Source organism: Capra hircus, chromosome 17, assembly GCF_001704415.2.
Source record: "Capra hircus breed San Clemente chromosome 17, ASM170441v1, whole genome shotgun sequence".
Taxonomy (NCBI): domain Eukaryota; kingdom Metazoa; phylum Chordata; class Mammalia; order Artiodactyla; family Bovidae; genus Capra; species Capra hircus.
This window is the reverse complement of record NC_030824.1, coordinates 908,867-931,998: the sequence shown is the minus strand read 5'-3', so window position 1 is coordinate 931,998 and position 23,132 is coordinate 908,867. Positions and strand designations below refer to the sequence as shown.

At 45.5% G+C, this 23,132-nt stretch overlaps 1 protein-coding gene across 4 annotated transcripts in view; it reads left to right on the top strand.

The window, feature by feature from the left end:
• Positions 1,848 to 23,132, top strand: part of DEPDC5 (DEP domain containing 5) — a 71,632-nt gene continuing 50,347 nt past the window's right edge. For all 4 annotated transcript variants that reach the window (XM_018060925.1, XM_018060923.1, XM_018060924.1 and 1 more), the window contains exons 1-15: positions 1,848 to 2,040; positions 2,715 to 2,832; positions 6,867 to 6,954; positions 7,760 to 7,806; positions 9,478 to 9,563; positions 10,638 to 10,721; positions 11,722 to 11,771; positions 13,202 to 13,271; positions 14,851 to 14,929; positions 15,830 to 15,891; positions 18,745 to 18,814; positions 19,468 to 19,540; positions 21,002 to 21,105; positions 21,534 to 21,608; positions 22,974 to 23,108. In XM_018060925.1, coding sequence (XP_017916414.1) covers positions 2,775 to 2,832; positions 6,867 to 6,954; positions 7,760 to 7,806; positions 9,478 to 9,563; positions 10,638 to 10,721; positions 11,722 to 11,771; positions 13,202 to 13,271; positions 14,851 to 14,929; positions 15,830 to 15,891; positions 18,745 to 18,814; positions 19,468 to 19,540; positions 21,002 to 21,105; positions 21,534 to 21,608; positions 22,974 to 23,108 — 1,081 coding nt within the window. In that variant the 5' untranslated portion in view covers positions 1,848 to 2,040; positions 2,715 to 2,774. The remainder of the gene's footprint in view (positions 2,041 to 2,714; positions 2,833 to 6,866; positions 6,955 to 7,759; positions 7,807 to 9,477; positions 9,564 to 10,637; positions 10,722 to 11,721; positions 11,772 to 13,201; positions 13,272 to 14,850; positions 14,930 to 15,829; positions 15,892 to 18,744; positions 18,815 to 19,467; positions 19,541 to 21,001; positions 21,106 to 21,533; positions 21,609 to 22,973; positions 23,109 to 23,132) is intronic.

Below are 23,132 nucleotides of genomic sequence, written 5' to 3'. Positions count from 1 at the left end.
TGGCATCACCGACTCGATGGACATGAATTTGGGTAAACTCCGGGAGTTGGTGATGGACAGGGAGGCCTGGTGTGCTGCGATTCATGGGGTCGCAGAGTGAGACACGACTGAGCGACTGAACCGAACTGACATGGCATTTTAATTTTTTTTAATTTCAAAGACCTAATGTAACATGTCCTTCACCTCATCTGGCCCTCAAACACCTTGTGAAGGAAGAATAACACATACTTTAATTCCCACCTGTCAAGGGAGAAATTTGAGCAGAGAGAATTATCTTGTGCAAGGGTACACAGCTAAAAGCAGGCAATCCCACAGATGGTTGTAGAACCAAGGCTATTGACTCCCCAGTATTTCAGCTACCTGCTCCAGCCTTCCCTAGCTTTGCCCAGCTTTAGACATTTTTTAAAGTCTCAAACCTTGACGAGGTTTTTTGTTGTTGTTGTCGTCTTGTTTTTATGAATTTTTGCCAAATTAAAAAGTGAAATATTTGTATTTCTAAGATATGACACCAATTATGGACATTGCTCAGGACAAAGAATCAAATTCCCCTGAGGGCCAGGGACATAGAGTCCCCTTAATTCTGTCTGGGATGGAAGGACTTCTCACTAGCTACTAAAAAACAAACAAACAAAAACAGTCTGAGAGATCTGGGGGTGCCACCCTGAAACGGCAACATAAACAAGTCTAACATTTAACATTTTATCCTTGAAAAGGTTTGCAACTGTTGCAGTGTGCTTCATTACATGCTTTTCTTTACTGTTAAAAATTACAATTATTTAACTTCTGAACCCTTCACCCCCACCCGCCACCCCCAATTCCTTTGTGATATGCGGTGCTTTTTCCCTTTCAATACTCAGAAAATTTCCAAAAATTATAGGTCAATTGCCTTCCCTTGTAGCTCAGTCAAAATCAGTAAAGAATCTGCCTGCAGTACCGGAGACCCGGATTCGATCCCTGGGTTGGGAAGATCCCCTGGAATAGGGAATGGCAACCCACAGCGACTAACTTTCACTTTCATATGTCAATTAGATGGAGCTGGAAACTTGCCTGGAGCCCTTAGCCAGCTTCAGGCACTGCCCACACAGCGCTATTTCCCTTGAGAAGAGAAAGGTGTCCCAATACAATAGGGGCTTAGGCCCTTGGGTGGGACATGAGAATGCCGGTTAAATGCTCAGCCTTGGAGCCAAGTTGGACTGCGTTGGGTCAGAATCCGTACTCGCTTCCTCCCGAGGATTTTTCTGTCCTCGGCCTGTTCCAGTTGTCTGTGAAATGAAATAGTATCTGCCTCCATAAAGGGATGTAGCGATTACATAAGAATGTCTGTGAAAACCATGGTAGCTATTACCAATAAACAGAGGCACTGAACACCATTTGGGGTTTGGAAGAATTTGAAAAGCACCCCCTAAATGGATACTTCCCAGCAGGGGCCATCGCACTAAGCCGCACATGCTCAGCCCTTTACATTTTACAAAAGTTCCCCCAGAAACTCTTATTTTGTGCCTCTCTGTTGCCCTAGGAGGCCCCGCGAAGGTCCGTAACACCCTTTATAGATCCCGGGACGCTCGACCGAGTTTGTCCTGTTGGGGAAATCACTAGGTGGGAAGTCAACTCTTGGGCTCGAATCTATTTCGGAACGTCTAGGAGGACAAGGATTTCCTGCCCGGGTCGACGGTCCTTAGGAAGCGGGAAACGCCGTCCGGCATCCCGGCCAATAGGCCGCACGTGAGGCCCCGCCCCCGACGCGAGCCCCGGATGGGGAAGTAGCGCGGACACCGAGACGAGGCGGAGGCCCGGCCAGAGCGGCCCGGAGCGGGTGGGCGGGAAGGGGGCGGTGCCCCGGGGCGGAGCTACCGGAGCGGCGCGGGTTCTCAGGTGAGCGCTCTGTGGCCGGGGCGGGCCGGCCGGCGCCTGGAGATCCGGCACGGGATCCTGGCGGACTCTGCGGGCGTAGGAGGGACGTCCGGAGGAGGCGCGGGGACCCGGCCAGGGTCCGGCCGTCGGAACCCCGGCTTCAAGCAGGAAGGGGCTCCGGAGCTGCGGGTGAGTGGACCTGTCCGCCGGGGCCGGAGTTGGGGACCAGGAGGAGAGGGCCAGGGCCCCGGTTCAAATCCTGGCCCCACCCCCAGCCTGCTGTGTGACCTTAGACAAGTCTCTGTCCGTCTCTGAGCCTCCGTGACATCAGTTCTGACAGGAGGGGAGCTGGTCGAGTAGGAACCGCGGAGAGTTTGTGCAGATGGAGGTTTGGGGAGCGATCCTTCCTCTCTCCTCGCTCAAGACATCGGTGGCCGAACGTGAACAGTAGGAATTCTTCTCTGTCTCAGAGACCTCGGGCATGTCCCTTGCGCTGGCCCTCACTTTCCTCATCTACAAAATGAGTGTACCAAACCTCTTTTAAGGTCTCTTTAATGTTTGAGTGTTATTGATTTATACAGAGGCAAGGTAATGGTGCCTCGTTCACTCCAAGTTTTCCTTTAGGGTGTGATCGCATATCTCGGAGGTTGGAGTAGACCCTGACTTGAATTCCTTTTCGTTCCCAGATTGGTTGGTTCTGTTTGTTTTCCATCCCTCTTGGTATTTGGAGGAGTGATTTCATCCAAGGATTGGTGCCACCTCTCAGCTGAGCAAGAGCAGTGTTTTCACTGCCCTAAAATCAAAGAGCAGTTGCAAAGAAAACTCTGACATTCCAGCCTTTTTTGTTTGTATTTCACTGGCAGGGAGGCAAGATGACTTCTCTCCCCCAAACTTGGAACAGCTGAAGGAAACAACAGTACAAGATGAGAACAACAAAGGTCTACAAACTCGTCATCCACAAGAAGGGCTTCGGGGGCAGTGGTCAGTATTGACTGGTCTTTGGGGTTGTGTAAGTTGGCTGAGGTTCTGATATAGCCTGTGCCTTGAAGTTTACACTCTGACTCAGGAGACAGTGGAGGCTCAGCAGGTAGCTTAACTGAGTTAGGCAGCAAGTGTGATACTGAAGTATTGAAAGGATAGCAGGACCAGAGAGCACAAGCCCCTTCTAGAAGCATTTGCATTCTGCATTTTCAGGGATGTTGTGAGTATTTCCAGCTTACTACTCTTCATTTGTTTGTTTTTGTTTTATTTTAAATTGATGTGTGGTTGATTTAAAGTGTTTTATTTAAGATGTATAGCAATGTAATTCATATATTTATATTTTTTCATGTATTTTTCTCCATTGCAGGTTATTACATGGTGTTGAATATAGTTCTGTGTGCTAGGTCCTTGTTGATTTGTTTGTGTTTTTTATTACATATTTACTGTGTATGTTCTATAAAATTCCAGTCTGCACTGGTTCGGGAGATAAGAGAAACTTATGTTCAATGAAAGAGAGGTAATAGGTGTGCATAAGACGGGTATGATCAAAGCAGGAACCTTTGCCTGGCTCTGAAGCACCATGAGTTGGGGCAAGACTCAGCATGTTGCCCTCCATTAAACCTGAATCTGGGTATCAGCTCTGCCTCTTAATTTCCCTGTGACCTTGGGCAAGCCTCTAGTTTACCTTAATTACAAATTCCAGCTCTTTAGGGTAATTTCTCCATTTTTCTTAGCACGTTGAGATTATGAATCTGCAGAATAAGGAAGCACCTACTTATGACTTTTTTTCCCCCTAGAGGAATAAATTTCCTTTATGTCCTAATAACCTTATTTACTTCAGGAATTGGGATTAACAACACAGTGTTTTAAAAATTGTATTTTACTATATATGTGCTCAAAATCCCTGGTGGCTCAGATGGTAAAGCATCTGCCTGCAATGCGAGAGACCTGGGTTCAATCCCTGGGTTGGGAAGATCCCCTGGAGAAGAAAATGGCAACCCACTCTAGTACTCTTGCCTGGAAAATTCCATGAATGGAGGAGCCTGGTAGGCTATAGTCCATGAGGTTGCAAAGAGTCGGACATGACTGAGCGACTTCACTTTCACTTTTATATCTGCTCCTGTATTATAGATGTATAAGCCTCCCAAAGGTAAGGGCTGCCTAAAAGGTAGAATAGTAGTTTCTATATCATAAGATCTTAAGGGTTCAAATTAAGTGATGTATGTAAAGTATTCAGCCAGGCTCCTTTTAGCTGCTAAATAAATGTAGCCATTGTAAGTACCAGGAAAAGGATATACCCGGCATTGCTATATTTAAAACATAATTTCTGCTAAAACCACAGTCTGTTGTTAACATTGTACTTTGTATGCAGTGGAAGCTGCCTAAACCTTTGTGGAGCAGAATTGAACAAACAGAAATAACTTTTGACACAGGAAAGTATAAAAGGATACAGTGTATACTCTGTATCTATTAATACAATGTATGCAAGTGTTCTTTTTCATGTGTGCAAGACAGTGGCAGATCCCTGCTGTACCCAGTCTGCTGTAGGACTATAAAGAAAAAAATACACCCTACAATATTACTCAGCCATAAAAAAGAATGAAATGTCATTTGCAACAACATGGATAGACCTAGGGAATATTATGCTTGGTGATTAAGTCAGACAGAGAAAGACAAATACTAAAAAAATAATACAAAACAAATGAGTGTATATGCAGAACAAACTCTCAGACATATAAAACAAAACTTGTGGTAACCAAAGAGGAGCGGGAAAAGGGGAGGGGCAGATTAGGGGTGTGGGATTAATGGATACAGACTGCTATGTATCAGATAGATAAACAACAAGGATATATTATGTAGCGGAGGGAATACACCTCTTATCTTGTAATAGCTCATAATGGTATATATTCCACAAAAATACTGAATCATATGCTGAGCACCTGAAGCTAATGCAGTATTGTATGTCACCTGTATGTCAATAAATAAAATTAAAATCAAATTGAAAAAAATACATCCAACAACTATTTATTAGGTACATACCTATACCAGTGGAGAAGGAAATGGCAACCCACTCCAATATTCTTGCCTGGAGAGTCCCATGGACAGAGGAGCCTGGTGGGCTGTAGTCCATGGGGTTGCAATAGTCAGATACGACTTAGTGACTACACCGCCTGTCTATACCAAGCATAAAGATTTTGAATATGACAAGGTTCCTTCTCCCTAAGGAGCTTTCAGCTTGTTGTGACATACATGCAAAAAGAAATGGTAAGATTAAACAGGAAGGAATACTTGTGAGACTGAAAGTTAGAGGGAGACTTCATAGAGGGTTTGCTTTACATCTGTCAATGGAGACTGTATCCAAAAAGAAAGAGCAACTGGGGATTAGCTCAGTACTTTGCTTTCCTAGGCTGAGTTCTTGTTGGTTCTGATTATATCTGAAATCTGGACATATTTCTTTGTCATAATTTTAGCATGATAGAAGGATGTGTTGGGAATTCCCTAATGGTCCAGCAGTTAGGACTCTGTGCTCTTACTACTAAAGGCCTGGGTTTGATCCCTGGTTGGGGAATTAATATCCCACAAGCCATGTGACATGGCCAAAAAAAAGAAAAGAAAAGAAAAAAAGACCATCTTTCCCTAAAAGCTAAAACAGAGACAAAGAAAAAACAACAAAATACTATATCTTTATGATCCTGAGTGTGTTATATTTGAAAGAGTTCCCTCCCCCTTCCCCAAGCTCTAGTGTGGGGCAGGGATAGATAACCATATAAAATCACATCCTCTGTGTATTTAAGAGTCTCCTGTACCCAGCTCCAGACTGAAAAAGAAGACTCCTTATAGATACATTATAGATACGCTGTATACGGATACACTGTATACGCTGTATACGGATACACTGTATATGCTGTATACGTACATTATAGATACACTGTATACGGATACACTGTTACGCTGTATACGTACAGTATAGATACACTGTATACGTACTTTATAGATATGCTGTATATACTGTGTCCTTGTATCCTGTCCTCTGTCAAGTTATTTCTGTTGTCTGTTCAATTCTGCTATATGTGAATTTTTTCCCTGATCAAGCATTGCCCTCCAAGTCCAGGGTGTTTTATTTGGCTTGAGGGATGTGAGAAACAGTGGGTTTTGGAACCCTGGACTAGTAACCAGTCCTCGTGTACTGTTGTTACTAGCTATCTACCTTTGGCAAGTTGCTTTATCTCTTGTTTTCTTGCTTCTGTTAGATCTAGAGATTTATTGTGAGGGTCACATTCAGACAGTATTTTGAAAAATTCTTTGAATATTAAGTAGAAGGGATTGTGCTGTATGTGGGCCCCTGGCTGTCTTGTTCCTGGTGTATGACAGACGCACACCATTTGAGGAAGTGAAGAATTGCCCTAGAGGCCTAATTCCCAGAGCGGAAGAGCTGCCTTCTCCCTGGGAGCAGTGGGCTGGCAAGTAAAGCTCTGGAGACAAAGGTCCCCGAACACCATCCCACTCAGCTGCTCACCAGCTCTGGCTTCCTGTACAAATCCTTCAGTCAAGCTAAATTTCATTTATTTATTTTTGGCTCTGCTGGGTCTTCGTTGCTGCGCAGGCTTTTCTCCAGTTGCAGCAAGTGGGGCCTCCTCTCTAGTTGTGGACCTTGGGCTCCTCGTGGCAGCGGCCTCTCTTGTTGCAGGGCACAGGCTCTGGGCTACGCAGGCTCAGTAGTCGTGCCATGTGGGCTCAGTACTGTGGCTCTGGGCTCTAGGTTCGATAGTTGTGGTGCACGGGCTTAGGGGCTCCCAGGCACGTGGGATCTTCCCGGACCTGGGATCGAACCCATGTCTTCTGCATTGGCAGGTGGATTCCTTACCACTGAGCCACTAGGGGAGCCTTAAATCTCAATTTTAAATGGAGCCTCCTCTGTGAGATGGGGTTGTCATACTGAATGATGGGGTTGTAAGGACCCAGCGTGAGAACACACAGCAACCCACAACCCGCTTGAGTTGCTTGCTGCCTGAGATCCCTGAATTGTCTTTCAGACGATGAGCTAGTTGTGAACCCCAAAGTATTTCCACACATCAAGCTTGGAGACATCGTGGAGATTGCCCACCCCAACGATGAGTACAGGTGAGCATCTGAGCAGGAGTAGGGGGCTAGCTGGGCAGCCTGCTGTTTCCAGGTGATGTGTTGTCTAAGGGGATGAAGGGCGAGATGGCTCTTTGCCTTGGGATAAAAATGTTCCTGCCCTCCGGGATTTGCTAGACCAATCAATCTTTTTAAAAGGGGTCCATTCTTTCTGTTTACAAAGCTGAGAGGAGAACTCTGAACAATTCTGTAGCATTTATTCATTCCCTTGAATACAGTAAGTCTCTGACATACCAATGAGTTCTGTTCTGAGAGTGCGTTTGTCCTTAAGTCCAATTTGTCCCTAAGTCCAGCGAAGTTGGCCTAGGTACCCAGCTGACACAATCGGCTGTATAGTATGTGCTGTAATAGGTTCAGAACATTGGGCTGGCCAGTATTCGAGTTCTTCCGTATCCCAATGAACTTTTTGGCCAGCCTAATACTTTTTCACACAAATAATACATACATCAAAAACACAAAAAATAAAACGGATTTAATCGTACAGCACAGTACCTTGAAAACTACAGTCATCCAGTACAATGGGTGGCACACAGGGGCTGGCACGCACATTCACATCTTTGAAAGTTCACAAGTTGAAGGTTTGGATGTAGGGGACTTACTGTACAAGTGCAGAGTTTGTTTCTAAAGGAACTCTCTCCTGTTCTTGTGCTGCCGGTTAGAATATGTCCAGAGTGATCTGTTTGTGTTTTGTGGGTGGTAAAGAAAGCTGATTAGTTAATGCTGACAACATCTCTTCTCTTTGTTGCTTCCCCCCCACCCCACCCCACCCCCACCCCGCCACCTCTAGCCCTCTGCTTTTGCAGGTCAAGTCACTTAAGGAGGATTTGCAGAAAGGTAAGAATTCCATCTCTCTTCTCTAAGATTTTTTATACTTTATTGTTTCAGAAACTTTAAGAAAGCTCCCTTCACAATGAGGGCACAGTATGTCTCTCCTTATCAAATTGTGTTCCTGCTAATAAAAATATTGTCAGATACCAAAACTGCCAAGGAATCTCATTTGTCAGCACCTTGAAGGCACTAGACATTTTTAACTATGTTTAGGGACTTCCCTGGTGGTCCAGTGGCTAAGACTCTGTGCTCCCAATGCAGGGGGCCTGGGTTCGATCCCTGGTTGGGGAACTAAGAGTTCCCACAACTAAGACCCTGCACAGCCAAATAAGTAATTACTAACAAGAAAACAAAAACTATATTTAGGATCAAAAGGAAAGTAGAGGAAGCCCTACACTTAAACTCTAAAACAATTGTTGGCAAAGCATGCTTTTCTCAATATTACATTTTTTCACAAAATATTTGTTTCGTGTCTACACTGGGCAGGAGCAGAGGAGGAACATAGACCGCTGATTACCCGGCACTTGTGCAAGGCACTGAACTGGAGCTGCTTGGCATCTATCTGTCTTTTTCTTCCCACCAGCTCTTGAGTGAGGGAGGAACCTTTGTCTCAGTGGGATGAGCAAGTTTGCCTGGTGTTAGCAAGTGAAGGAGCTAGAGCAGTGATTCTATCAATACTAACTCAGTCTGGATCCAAATCCTTTCTTCTAATGACTATACCATGCTGATCTGGGAACTAAAATGTTAATTGATAGCAAATAAAATACTTCCTTAAACGGCACTGAAAAGAAAAATTTTTTTTTAATCTTCTCTAAAGGATTTTGATGTCAACCACTTTTCTATGTTTTAAATTGACGGGAAAACGTGTTTTCAGACCTAGGTGCTGAGTGTCCTTTTTACTCTCACCTCAGTGCTCTCGCCTGGAGAATCCCCGAGACGGGGGGGCCTGGTGGGCTGCCGTCTGTGGGGTCGCACAGAGTCGGACACGACTGAAGCGACTTAGCAGCAGCAGCAGCATCTCCTGCTGCCTATTACGTTCTGACTTAGCAGACTTCAGGGCCCACTGGAAAGTTTGTTTCTTTCTTGACTACCATCACTACTTTTACTCCAAAAGAGAAAGGGTCTCTTTCCTCTTCTAAATTTTCACAACCCTTTGAATTTTCTTATGTTGCTTCTTAAACTCTTTTTTCTCTCTCTCTATTTCAGTCTGTCTCTCTCTCATTTTTTAATTGCTTGGGTTCAGGTCTTACTTCACCTGAAAAGCAGAGAACTCTCTAAGTTTTAAGTTCCTGAAGACAGAAAACATGTCTTGCCCTTGGTAAAGGATCAGTTGTGTTGTTTGTTGAATGTTTGGGCATTTATAGATGGTTTGTGCGTGTGTGCACACACGCACACACATGCCCTCAGTTGTATCTCATTCTTTGTGACCCCATGGACTGTAGCCTGCCAGTCTCCTCTGCCCATGAATTTTCTAGGGAAGAATACTGGAGTGGGTTGCCATTTCCTTCTCCAGGGGATCTTCCCGACCCAGGGATCGAACCCACATCTCCTGATTCTCCTGAATTGGCAGGCAGATTCTTTACCACTGAGCCACCTGAGAAGCCGTTTATAGATTAGAATGTATTTGCCTGGTTTTTCAGAATGCTCTATGTGATTCAGATTTCTTCTCTGTTTCAGAAACCATCAGTGTGGACCAGACTGTGACTCAGGTGTTCCGGCTAAGACCTTATCAAGATGTGTATGTGAATGTTGTTGACCCTAAGGTGTGTCTTTGTTCTGGATTTGAATATCTTATGGGGAATGATTAATGGCCTTCCTCAACAGTAGGTCTCTAAGGAAATAACGAGTTACTTAGGGCTTGCCTGGTGGCTCAGACAGTAAAGAACCCGCCTGCAATGCAGGAGACTTGGGTTCAGTCTCTGGGTCTGGAAGATCCACTGGAGAAGGGAACGGCTACCCACTCCAGTATTCATGCCTGGAGAATTCCAGAGACAGGAGAGCCTGGTGAGCTACCGTCCATGGCGTCGCAAAGAGTGAAACACGATGGAGCAACTACCACGCCAAGTGTAGTGTAGACTATTCAATGTGTGGTCCTACATAGGTCGTTTAGGTTATAGACAGAGTGTACATTGCGTTGAAAGTCCTCCTTTTTTTAAAAGCTTGTCCTATAAAGGTTCTGTACATATATGTGTGTTTGTGAAGCTAAATATAAAATTCTCTATAAAATACTAAAATTTCTTTCTGTGTTCTCATTTTACTTTGAGCAATGATGCTATAAAATTAAGAGGTAAAAAAAATCATTGTCCAAATGACATGATCGATATTATCTAGGGAAATAAAACCCAGCTCACTGTCACATTTCTGTACCAAAATCAGGACTAAAACACTGACTGTCTACTCTGGTGTGCTTTGCACTTGACCATAGTACAGTAGCTGGCATATCTGTTGGGCACCTCCCTGTCTTCAAAAGCCTTCTCAGGCAGGATAAAATTCTATTTCTCAGGGTTCCCCTAATGAATGGGCTTCCCTTGTGGCTCATCAGGTAAAGAATCTGCCCGCAATGCAGGAGACCTGGGTTCGATCCCTGGGCTGGGAAAATCCGTGGAGAAGGGAAGGCTATGCCCTCCAGAATTCTGGCCTGGAGAATTCCATGGACTGTATAGTCCATGGGATCGCAAAGAGTCAGACACGGCTGAGCGGCTTTCACTTTCACTACTGAATGGTCTTCAGTGCTTGTCTTTTTGTCAAAAAGTTTCTCTGTGGTGAATGAGCACTATCTTCCGCCTGTAAAGCATGGCGGAGTAATGCAGAAACATACATCTGATTATCCTTTTTAGGATGTGACCCTTGACCTTGTGGAATTAACCTTTAAGGATCAGTATATTGGCCGTGGGGATATGTGGCGACTAAAGAAAAGTTTGGTAAGATGTGATTTTTTTTTTTTGTTTCAAAGTCTGTTACTTTTTTGATTATAACATAATCCATGTCACTGGGGAGATGTATGTCTAGTTGGAAGAAGGGTGTAAAATCATTTCCGGTTCTAGCATCACAGACAGTTACTGTGGAGATGCTGTCTGTCCCCTTCCGTTCTCTTTCCATGTTTTTTTCATGCTTTGTTCTGCTTGTTTGTTGTCACAGAGTTTCACTCTGCATTTTTTGATCTGAATGGGAAAGTATAAGATGATTTTGCATTTAAATGGGACTCTGATTTTCAAGTTTTCACCTGACTTCATTTGCTCTTCATATCTCCTCCTGTGGATAGGCATTTATTACCCTGAATCTATATATATGAAAACTGAGATAGAGGGGTTGAGTGAGTTCCCAAGACGAGAAAGCTAGTAAACAGTTGACACTCGGCTGGAACCGAGATCTTGTTGCTTCCAGGTTAGACTGCTTTTCGCTTTCCCCTCCTCCCATTTTTCCTTGTTTATTTATTTTTAACTGGCATTTTCCACTGAACACGATCAGTTCATCACAATTGCGAGCTGGTGCGGAAACTTCTCCTCTTGGACTCTTTGGCAATTGTGGAACAGCAAATCCTAAGTAAAATGTCCACACTGTGTATTTTTAGACAGAGATATCTTTGCTTATTTTTTATTTGGTGGGAGAAGGTTCCATTTTCTAAAATGAGAAGTAGATGTTCTACATGTAAATATAGGTGCATATATGAGCGTCTATGACAAGTATACAGGTGAAGCTGGCCACGTACTATCCACCCAGTCTTCACTACTGTCTGTACCTGCCAAGCCCTTCAGAACCTACTGTTATACCCGCCCCAGCAGGTTTCCCTGTGGGATAAACCTATTGCTCCCATGTTAATTGAGTATCGGGTTGTTGGAAGAGATTAGAGAGCCAGGAGGCTTTCTCTGTGACCTTTCATGGCCTCGATGTGTTGTTGAATCTCTCTCTCTCTCCACCTAGGTCAGCACATGTGCCTATATCACTCAGAAGGTGGAATTTGCTGGCATCAGGTAACTACTGTGTCACTCCTGATTCATCAGCTTGTAAACAGGAGCAGGATCCAGTGTGGTAACTGTTCTACATACAGCCTTTGAGGCGTGTGGATATCCATGTAATGAAACGCACAGTAGGCCCAGGAGCAGACAGATCTGTGTGCTGGGCACACTGAAAGCCCATTGGAACATCCAGTTTGGGTGTTTTTCTGCTTGATATGCCCAACTGCAGAGGATCTTCTGGAATATTCTCTCTGACTTGAGCTCTGATTCTTTGGTGGCCAGTCTCAACACACGTGTCCTGGTCGTGAAATTAACACTGTCAAGTACCACGTGTTCAGCAGATGCTGTGTGTCAGGCGTGTGCTAAGTATTTTTACATACAGTGCTTGTTCATTGTAGACAATTTGAAAAACAGGATAAAGAAGCAAGAGGAGGGCTTCCCTGGTGGCTCAGTGGTAAAGAATCTGCCTACCAATGCTAGAGACACAGGTGTAATCCCTGGTCCAGGAAGATCCCACACGCCGCCCAGCAACTAAGCCGGCGCAGCACGACCACCAAGCTGTGCTCTAGAGCCCAGGAGCCGCAACTACTGAAGCGCGCTCGTCATAGAGCCTGCGCTGCGCAGCAAGAGGAGCCGCTGCAGTTAGAAGCCCACACACCACAACTAGACAGCAGCTCCTGCTCGATGCAGCTGAAAAGAGCCCAGGCAGCAGCAGAGACCCAGCACAGCCGGAAAAAAGAAGAGCTTAATCTCACAACAATGGCCGGAAAATACACAAAAATGAATTAAAAAAAAGCTGTAGGGGCAGAAGATACCATATCACTTAATAATGACACGGAAAATTTTCAGGAAAGGGGCTTCCACTGGGACTGCCCTGGTGGTCCAGTAGTTAAGACTGTGTGCCCAATGCAGAGGGCATGAGTTTCATCCTTGGTTGGGGAACTAAGATCCAGCATGCTGCATGGCTTGCCCAAGGAAAGATGGCCTCCACTGAGTAGGGACCCTGTGCCTTTATGCTTCCTGTCTACTTGTGATGTTGCAATGGGTCTTGTTTTTGTTGGAACTCATTATCTCAAAGCTAGGATTAGCAGATTTGTTCATCAGTGCTTTTTAACTGTTTTTGTGATCTGGGCCCTTTTGAGATTTGACAAAGTGTACGATTCTGTGCGCAGGAAAGATTGCATCACTTAGAGGGTTCCTGGGTTCCCCAAAGCCCTTCCTCAGATTCAGAGGTTGTCTGCGGACCCCCAAATCAAGAGCTCCTATTGTACAAATTCAGTGGACGCTGAAAACTCTTTCTCTTGTGTTTGTGGCACTCTGGAAATCTGTAACTGACCAGGTCATTTGGGTGACAATGACAGAGTAGAGGGCGCCGCCCTGAAGGCACCTCCGTTTCTTCTTGCTTTATGGAGGACTCGTAATAATGTGTGTGCGTCTCCTTTCAGGGCACAGGCTGGTGAGCTGTGGGTCAAGAATGAGAAGGTCATGTGTGGTTATATTAGCGAAGATACCAGGGTAAGGTTGATACGACGCTTTTTTGGTTTTGTTTCCCCGTGTTGTGATGTCTGTAAGTCGTGAAATCAAAAACAAAACGGAAACCAGCAAAAACCGGATCTCATGATCAAGCTTGTGACCAAGCTACCATCTGCCCAACTGGAATAATACTGTAATAAAGCAGGGACTCTTGAAATTCTAGGGTTTTACAGTTTGATCTCTCTGGTTTGGGGGTGATCTTTGTTTTCCTTTGTTTAATATCAGAGGTAAAAATGGAGTGTCTAGGTCACAGACTTCTGTGCCCACTAATACACAGCAAAAGTTAAGCTGAGTAGAAGACTGTGTTGGTAAACCCGGAAAAAGACCTTTGCCAGGGAATCTCCTGTGACTCTGGCACAGTTGGGAAATTCCAAACTGACCACCTATGCACAATCCCCATGCTGGTGGGAATCAGGGCTCAGTAGCTGTGGCTCCAGGGCTTTCCCCACCCTGGTGAAAGCACCTGTCTGCTCTTCCGTGTTCCCACCCACAGCCTCCCTTGAGAGCAGTGGTTCTCAACCCCAGGGTGATCATGCCTCTCCAGGGGTCTTTTGGCAAAGTCTGGAAACATCTTTGTCACAGCTGGGGTTGTGTGGAGGAGGCTGTTCAATCTGTTACAGCATGAAGCATAGCCCTTCAGAAAGGGAATCACCTGGCCCGAAAGGGCAGTAGTGTTGGGGGGCTGTACCAGGCACTGTGGGCTGGTCAGTGTCCCTGGCTTCTACTCACTAAATACCAGTAGCTCCCACCCCCGTCCCCACCCCCTGCAAGTCACAACCTCCAGAAATGTCACCAGACATCACCAGATGTCCCCTGGGCAGGCAAGATAGTTGAGAACGTGGGGCAATTTTGAGAGATAACCGCTCTGTTTTACAAAAAACTATTTTTGTAATTTGCTTATTTATATAGTGACAATACATATATATTTTACCCTAAGCAGTGTATTACTCATTTTGCTTACTTTCGAGTTTTGTTAAAGAGGAATGAAAATGTATTCTCCCCCTTCCTCCCCCCACTTTCTCTTTTAGCTGTCTCGTTTGCGCGCACTATATCTTAAATCATTGATTAGGAGTGTGTTTGTCATGTCATAGGTTCTGCTCTGTAAGATAATGCCACATTATCTTTCAAATTCTTTGGACCAATTTATACTCCTAGGTAGCCATATATAAAGCCTCCTGTTTTTTACTTTCTCCAATACCCAGTTTTAAAGTTTGAAAGTTTCTGCCACTCCAGTGGGCATGCATTGGTGTTTCACGGTGATCTTTCCCCCAGTTTTATAGCAGTTCACTCTTTTTTTCTTTTTTGTCTTGGCTGCGCTGCAAGGCATATGGCCTATAGTTTCCCAATCAGGGGTTGAAACCCATGCTCCTTGCAGTGGAACGGTGGAGTCATAATCACCGGATCACCAGAGAATTCCCTTAACCGTTTTTAAATGTACAGTTCAGTAGTGTTGAGTATATTCACATCATTCTGAAATAGATCGCCAGAGTTCTTCATTTTGCGGAACTGAAATTCTATCCATCACTGCCTTTTAATGCAGTTGTGTTTTTGTTTATTGCAGGTGGTGTTCCGTTCTACGTCGGCTATGGTTTACATATTTATTCAGATGAGCTGTGAAATGTGGGATTTTGATATTTATGGTACTGTTCCTAAGTGTGGGTTGTAATGCTAATAGGGAGAAGTTTCTGGTTTCCTTCAAATTGGTATCATTCACTGTAATCTCTGAACATTCTCTGAAGATATGTCCTGAATCTTTATAAATCCTCAAATGTTAAAAATAAATATACATATTATATGTGCAGTGAATTGTATGAAATGTAGTAAAGCATTAATGAAAAGTCTGTATTCTCAGATCTTCAATTATTCTGTAAGTACAGAGTCAGAAGTCATAGAGGTAGTGGCTCTATGGCCAGGAACCAGCATCTTCTCTGATAACTTTCATTTCATGTTCTATCACTCACAGAAATCACCAAGTTTGTCTCATTTTATTAGAATTACTATACTGTAAGTGGAGTATGATAAAGCTGCCATGAGGTGTGGATGCTTTGCCCAACACACCAGCCTCATGGTTCATGCAGTTCTAGCTTGTGTTTAGCAAAATTACAAATTAATTTTTCATGTAGGTCATCAAGGGTTTGCCCAAGAACAGCAGAAACTACAAGTGATAATTTAGTGACTGCCCAGGGTCTACCCGATCACCTTCGAACAAACATGAAGCATCACTACGAGAATACTTCTATTTAACAGTTAGATGGTTCTCTCATTTTGAAGATACACTCTTTTCCAAGCATCAAAACTTTTTCAGTCTTTTCACAACTTTTTCAAATCTTTTTCAATCATGGGTTTTACCCTGAACCCATGACCTCTTAGTGAGTGAGGTAAATATTAAATTTGGCTCGGTAGAAAGTCTAGGTTGAAACCACTTTAAGGATAGAGCACCTTCTCTTTGACTAGTCCTATTCCTGTTACTTTACTGAGGCAAGAATTTGTAAGCAAGAAATAACGAGAATTCTCACCTTCTTCCTATTGTTTCTTTTCAGGGGATCTGTATTTTGAGAAAGCTGTGAATGGTTTCCTTGCTGATCTGTTTACCAAGTGGAAGGTATGTTTCTTCTCATGCACCAAGTCTTGCTGTATAAACATTATTCAGTGCAGATTTTGAAAACGAACTATTTTTATTAGTCTGCATTTAATGGAGGCACCAGAGCTAAAGTCTGATTGATGAGACTGTAGATTTAAATTACCTTAATCACTTCAACATGGTGAAGTGTTCGTGTGAAGAACCCAGAGCTAACATCAGAGTCAGTGGTAGCAGACTGAAAACTTTCCCCCTTAAGTTCAGGAACAAAATAAGGACGTTTGCTTTCACCACTAGAATTCAGTGCAGATGGTGACTGCAGCCATGAAATTAAAAGACGCTCGCTCCTGGGAAGGAAAGCTATGACGAACCTAGACAGCATATTAAAAAGCAGAGACGTCACTTTGCCGACAGAGATCGCTGGAGTCAAAGGTATGGTTCTTCCAGTAGTCACGTACAGATGTGAGAGTTGGACTATGAAGAAGGCTGAGTGCCGAAGAACTGATGCTTTCAAATTGTGGTGCTGGAGGACAGCAAGGAGAGCAAACCAGTCCATCCTAAAGGAAATCAATCCTAAATATTCACTGGAAGGACTGATGCTGAAGCTGAAGCTCGAATACTTTGGCCACCTGATGTGAAGAACCAACTCACTGGAAAAGACCTTGATGCTGGGAAAGGTTGAAGGCCAAAGGAGAAGTCGGCAGAGGATAAGATGGTTAGATCGCATCGCTGACTCAGGGGACATGGTTCTGAGCAAACTGTGGGAGATGGTGAAGGACAGGGAAGCCTGGTGTGCTGCAGTCCATTGGGTCACAGAGTCAGGCATGACTTGGGGACTGAACAACAACAATTCAGTGTTGTACTGGAAATCCCAGCCAGAGCAACTAGGCCACAAAAAGAAAGAAAGAAAAAGAAGGCATCCATATTGGAAGAGAAGAAGTAAAACTATTTTTCTACACAGATGACATCCTATATGTTGAAAACCCCTCAAAATCCATTAAAAAAAACCAACTATTAGAGCTAATGAACAAATTTAGCAGAGTTGCAAAATCAGCACACAGATCATTTGTGTTTCATCAACAGCAAACAATCTGAACAGGAAATTAAAACAGAATTAAAAATTTTAAAGAGAAATAAAAATTCCATTTACAAGAGCATCAGAGACATAAAACACTATGTAATAATTTACCCAAGAAGGTGCGAGGTTTGTGCACTAAAATCTACACAGTGTTGCTGAAGAAAAGACCCAAATCAGTGGAAACATTTCATGTTCACAGACCAGAGGACTTAATATTGTTAAAATAGCAATACTACCCAAGGGCTTCCCTGGTGGCTCAGACGGTAGAGAATCTGACTGCAGTGGAGAAGACGTGAGTTTGATCCCCTGGGTCAGGAAGATCTCCTGGGGAAGGAAATGGCAACCCCCTCCAGGATTCTTTCCTCCAGGAAATCCATGGACAGAGGAGCCTGGTGGGCTACAGTCCGTGGGGTCGCACAGAGTTGGACATGGCTGACTGCCTAAACAACAGCCACCGCCGCCGGATGTTGTCATGTTTTACCTACATCATCCCACTGAATCCTCTCGCTCGTCACTCTTCACAGATAGGGAAGGCACAGCCGAAAGAGGTCAGGTACCCTGCCTGGGATCAGCAGCCTGCAAAAGCAGAACAAGAATTCTAGTCCTGTTCCATCCGTTCCCCCAGTGCTCTCCTGGGATCGTAACCCCCAGGCCATCCTGTCTGTGTTTCTGTAATCCTGAGCCACGTCAACCCCGTTGTATGTCGCCTCCTCCGTCACACATGAGTTGAGACGCTCACATGCCCATGCCAGCCCCCCGTCAGGCACTTTTTCTGTCTGAAACTGGCACCCCAGTCAGATGAGTTGGAAGCTGCATTTGGAGTGCCAGATGTCCAATAAATGAGTTGGTGGCTAGTGAAGGAGTGCCCTTGGCCCTGTGGCTTGTATTTAGGAATTTCTGTCTGCCTGAGAGAGAGCTGTGAGGAGCGTAAGGTGACGTGCAGTGTGCGTTATGTTGTCTTCCTCATATGATGACTGCTGAATCGTGCAGTCAGTAGGCTGAGTTTGAGTCGAGGTTGGTTAGTGTGGGTTTCTGTTTTCAAAGACCAGGAGGAACTGATACTGAGCTTGCTGACTCCCTGGTGCAGGCCAAATTTCATGCCGTCTGTAAACACCCTACTTCTAGAACATTGAACTCCTGGTTGCATGGAAATGTTTATTCTCACTCGTCCCCATCCCAGTCCAAAGGCAATTCTCTGCCTTGATTTCAGCCCCTGCATCTCAAGCAGCATCCAGTCCCCATCCCGTGACCCTGGAAGTAGGCGGGAGTGTCTAGTTCTGGCATCCCACCACCCTAGGTTCTGTTCTTCTCTAAACCACAGTCCTGAACAGGTTAAAAAGCACCGTGAAGCAGGTACAAATACCAGGACCCTCTGACAGTGGGCTGGGCTGTTGCGCACCGCAGCAAGGAGACGGCACACCACCGTATCGGTGATCTGCAGCTTTTTGTTTGTGTTGGCTGTGCTGTGTAGCTCGCAGGACCTTAGTTCTGCAATCAGGGATGGAAGCCGTGCCCCCCGCAGTGGACGCGTGGAGTCTTAACCGCTGGACCACCAGGGAAATCCAGTGATTTGCAGTGACTACAGATAACTTTCCCAAGGTCATGTAGTGGTCAATTTCAGGGCCACGAGTCAGCCTAGCACTCTGTCCCCTGTATTATGCAGCCTCCAGTTACAGGAGGTGACCCAGTGCCTGAGCCTCTGTGCCGCCCAGAGCTGAGGCGGCTGTGCTCACGCAGGCTGCTTCATGGTGCAGTACATGGATTAGACTTGAGCCCTCTCCTTCTGTGTTCATGCCTAGGAGAGGAACTGTAGTCATGAAGTGACAGTGGTCCTCTTCTCCAGGACTTTTTATGATGCGAAATCTCTTGGTGAGTAACTTTCTCTTACAAAGTTATATCTTTTTTACCTTTTTATTTTATATTGGGGTAGAGCCAGTTAACAATATTGTGATAGTTTCAACTAAACAGTGAAGGGACTCAGCCATACATACACATGTATCCATTCTTCCCCCAAATCCCCTCCTCTCCAGGTTGCTACATGACACTGAGCAGAGTTCCCTTGCAACATAGTATGTCCGTGTTGGTTATCCATTTCAAATAGAGCAGGGTGTACGTGTCCATCCCAATCTCTCTAACTGTTCCTAAAGTTATTTTTTTTAAGCTTTCCACATGTCCATCCTGATTCACTCTGTATCATTTTTTTCTTTCCTGCTCCATCTCTCCCAATTTTTCAGTTAAAAGATAGGATAGAGTGAAAAATGACTCAGTCCACTAGTCAATGCAAGAAGTCTCTGGGCTGTGATCCATCTTAAAACCAACCTAGTTTTGCGCAGTGGCAGTACTATAGCCCATAAGGTTTGTCTGAGGTGCCATTATTGCTAATTGAAAACTTTTCCCAACTTAATAGAAATATAGTTATCTTTTCTGTGTGTTTGTATGATGTAGTTCTTCAATCCAGAAGGGGGAGCAGAGAAACTGAATTTCTTCAATCTGATCTACGTATGTTGTTTTCTCTATTTCAGATGAATTTCCTGAAATAAACCGAGCCTCAATTAGGCAGGATCACAAAGGGCGATTCTATGAAGACTTTTACAAGTATGTTTGAGTGCTTTGCTTTTTGTGCCTGTTTTTCTCCTTGGTTGTTTCTTACCTAACTTAAAAAATTAACCTTTTGACTTTGGAATAATTTTAGGTTTGCAGAGAAGTGGGTCGCTAAGAGTCGGACACGACTGAGCGACTTCACTTTCACTTTTCACTTTCACGCACTGGAGAAGGAAATGGCAACCCACTCCAGTGTTCTTGCCTGGAGAATCCCGGGGATGGGGAGCCTGGTGGGCTGCCGTCTATGGGGTCGCACAGTCGGACACGACTGAGGCGACCTAGCAGCAGCAGCAGCAAAGCTAGCAGAGAGTCCCCAGGTGCCCTTTACACAGTTTCCTCCCAGCACTTCCTAACCAAGGCGCCTCTGTTCAGACTCGGAGATGAGCACTGGTGTCTGCCCAGTAGCTTCAGTCTTGCCTAACTCTTTTGTGACCCCGTGGACTGTAGCCCACCAGGCTCCTCTGTCCATGGGATTCTCTAGGAAGAATACTGGAGTGGGGTGCCTTTTCCTTGTGCAGGGGACCTTCTCAACCCAGGGATCGAACCCCCATCTCCTGTTTGGCAGGTGGATTGTTTACCACTGAGCTACCTGGGAAGCCCCACACTGGTACATTGCTATGAACTAAATCTCAGACTTTTCTCAGAGTTCATCAGTTTTTCCACTTATGCACCTTTTTTTATTCCAGGATCCAATTTAGGGTATCACATTGCTTTTGAACTTCCCAAGCTTTTTATTGTAAGAAATTTCAAATTCTCGCACAAAAGAAGAATGAACTAAATATAATGAACCCATACCCCCAGTTCCTGGATTAAACAGTTGATATCATTCCATGTTTGCTTCACCTGTGTTTTTGTGTGTGTGTTTTACTTTAGAGCAAATTACAGGTACGAAAGCATTTTGTTCCTAAAGAATAAGGGGACTTTCAGATGACGATGTGTCCCTGTAGGTTTAGGAATTGCAACAAATGCCCCACTCCCATGAGGAATATCGATCATAGTCGGGTGAGGGGAGTACAGAGCACGTGTTAGGGGAGGGAATATGTGGAAAGTCTCTATAACCCTCCTCTCAATTTTGCTATTTTTTAAAGCGTTTTAATTATTGTTGGCTGTACTGAGTCTTCATTGCTGTGCTCATCTTTCTCCAGTTGCATCTAGTAGGGGCGACTCTTTGTTGTGGCGCCAGGCTTAGTTGCCCAGCAGCATAAGAAATTTTCTCAGACCAGGGATCAAACCCTTGTGCCCTGCACTGGCAGGAGGATGCTTAACCACTGAACCGTTAGAGAAGTCTGGTCTGATAATGTTTGTTAAACACATTTGACTTCATCATGTATTGCTGTATGATAAATCCCAGCTCCAGGCGTCCCTTCATCCCCTTTCCGTGAAACCCCGTAAGGGACCCGATGTCCTGTGTGTTGTCGCTGCGTAGTACCCACCTTGCGATGGTGCTCCTTTCAGGGTGGTGGTGCAGAACGAGAGGAGGGAAGAGTGGACCTCACTGCTCGTGACCATCAAAAAGCTCTTCATCCAGTACCCAGTGCTGGTGCGACTGGGACAGGCAGGTACTACACTTAGGTGCCAGGAGGTGTGCTGGGAGGAGAGGGGTCGGGTGGAGGCTGGGGGACGCAGAGGTTCCTGCTTGCCTCCCTCCCAGTGCCGAGTGTGGCTTCTGCTTCTGGCCAGGTGTCTGTCTCAGGTTGGGGGCCCCGCTGGTCGTTGCGCGTGCAGTAGGTTCACTCCTGTCCCCTCTGCGGGTGGGGGTCCCGCTGGTCGTTGCGTGTACAGTAGGTTCAGTCCTGTCTGCTCTGCGGGGCAGGGGCCTGCTGGTTACTGCACGTGCAGTAGGTTCACCGCTGGTTGTTGCACGTGCAGTAGGTTCATCCTGTCCCCTCTGCAGGGCGGGGGCCTGTGGGGCCAGGCACCTTGCGCTTGTTTCTTACGAGTCCATCTTTCATGAGATGTTGTTCCTTGTCTGTGTCTTCTGCTGCAGAGGGCTTTCCCCATGGAGACAATGCTACCTCAGCACAAGGAAACTACCTGGAGGCCATCAACCTTTCCTTCAACGGTGAGTGAGGCGCAGCCGTGGTGTGTGGGCGTTCGCTGACCACGTGACCGTGGACCTCTCTTTACTGATGTGCAGAGACCCAGGCCAAGCTGGTGATGCCCCCGGCTACCTACCCCCCAGATTAACTGCAAGCAGTAACTTTATAAATCGTATATTTATGTATTTGGCCCATCGGGTCGTAGTTGCCGCATGCAGGCTCTCTGTTGCGTCATGCGGGATCCTTTGTTGCGTCACGCGGGATCTTTGTTGCGTCATGCCGGATCTTTGTTGCATCACGCGGGATCTTTTGTTGCAGTGCTTAGTTGCTCCATGGCATGTGGAATATTCGTTCCCCCACCAGGGATCGAACCCGTGTCCCCTGCACTGAAAGGCGGATTCTTAGCCACTGGGCTGCCGGGGAAGTCCTGGTTGGACGGGTCGAATGGCCACCATTTGGTCTCGGGGCTTCTGCTGGCAGCTGACTTGCCTGTCTCATGCCGTCCCGAGGGTAGAGAGCTGTAGGCCATCCTCCGTGGGTCCTTTATTTTCCCCCAAACTGTGTTTTTATTACTTTCTACTCCATCCCTCAACTGCTTCTAAGTAATTTATAAATCTACCTTTCTTTTTTTAATGACAGAAGGAACCCACGTTCCTAGAATTCAAATACTAGAAAAGTACTTCAAGTAAAATAAAAATCTCCCCTCTCCCTCCACTGTCAGAGCCTTCCCAAGAGGAACCATTGCTGGTAGCATGATGTATAGCAGAAGAGCTCGGCGGTACACATACATTCTCCCCCAAACTCCCCGCCCCTCCAGGCTGCCATGTAACATTTAGCAGCGAATACTGTCTTAATTAATATTTGATTCTTCTAAGTTGCAATGCAGATCCATTTATGGATGGTTTAAATTAACTGCATGAAATTTGGGCATGGTGTCTCAGACAATAAAGAATCTGCCTGCAATGCAGGGGACATGGGCTCTATCCCTGGGTCAGAAAGATCCCCTGGAAGAGAAAATGGCAACCCACTCCAGTATTCTTACCTGGGAAATCCCATGGACAGAGGAACCTGGCGGGCTGTGGGCCATGGGGTCATAAAGAGTTGGGCACGACTGAATGACCAACACTCTCACTTCCCACACCAGGCTGCACAGGCTAGGTATACGCCCTTGAAGAGGGGAATTAACAAAGGTGATAGGGACATAGAGCTATACGCAAGAAGCTCTGGACATCGAAGGGGAAGGACAGACGTGAACTCAGCCAGGAGATGGCAGGCGTTCTGATAGGGGTGTGGACGAATTGGGTCCATGAGCACAGGAACGCTTGCCATTGGCTGGTTTCTGAGAAGCTGTAGCATCTTCACCGGAGGATTTTTTGCTCTGTTTCAAGTGTTTGACAAGCACTACATCAACCGCAACTTTGACCGAACTGGGCAGATGTCTGTGGTGATCACACCCGGGGTGGGTGTGTTCGAAGTGGACCGGCTGCTCATGATCCTGACCAAGCAGCGGATGATAGATAACGGTAATGCGCCCGGGGTGCTGCCCT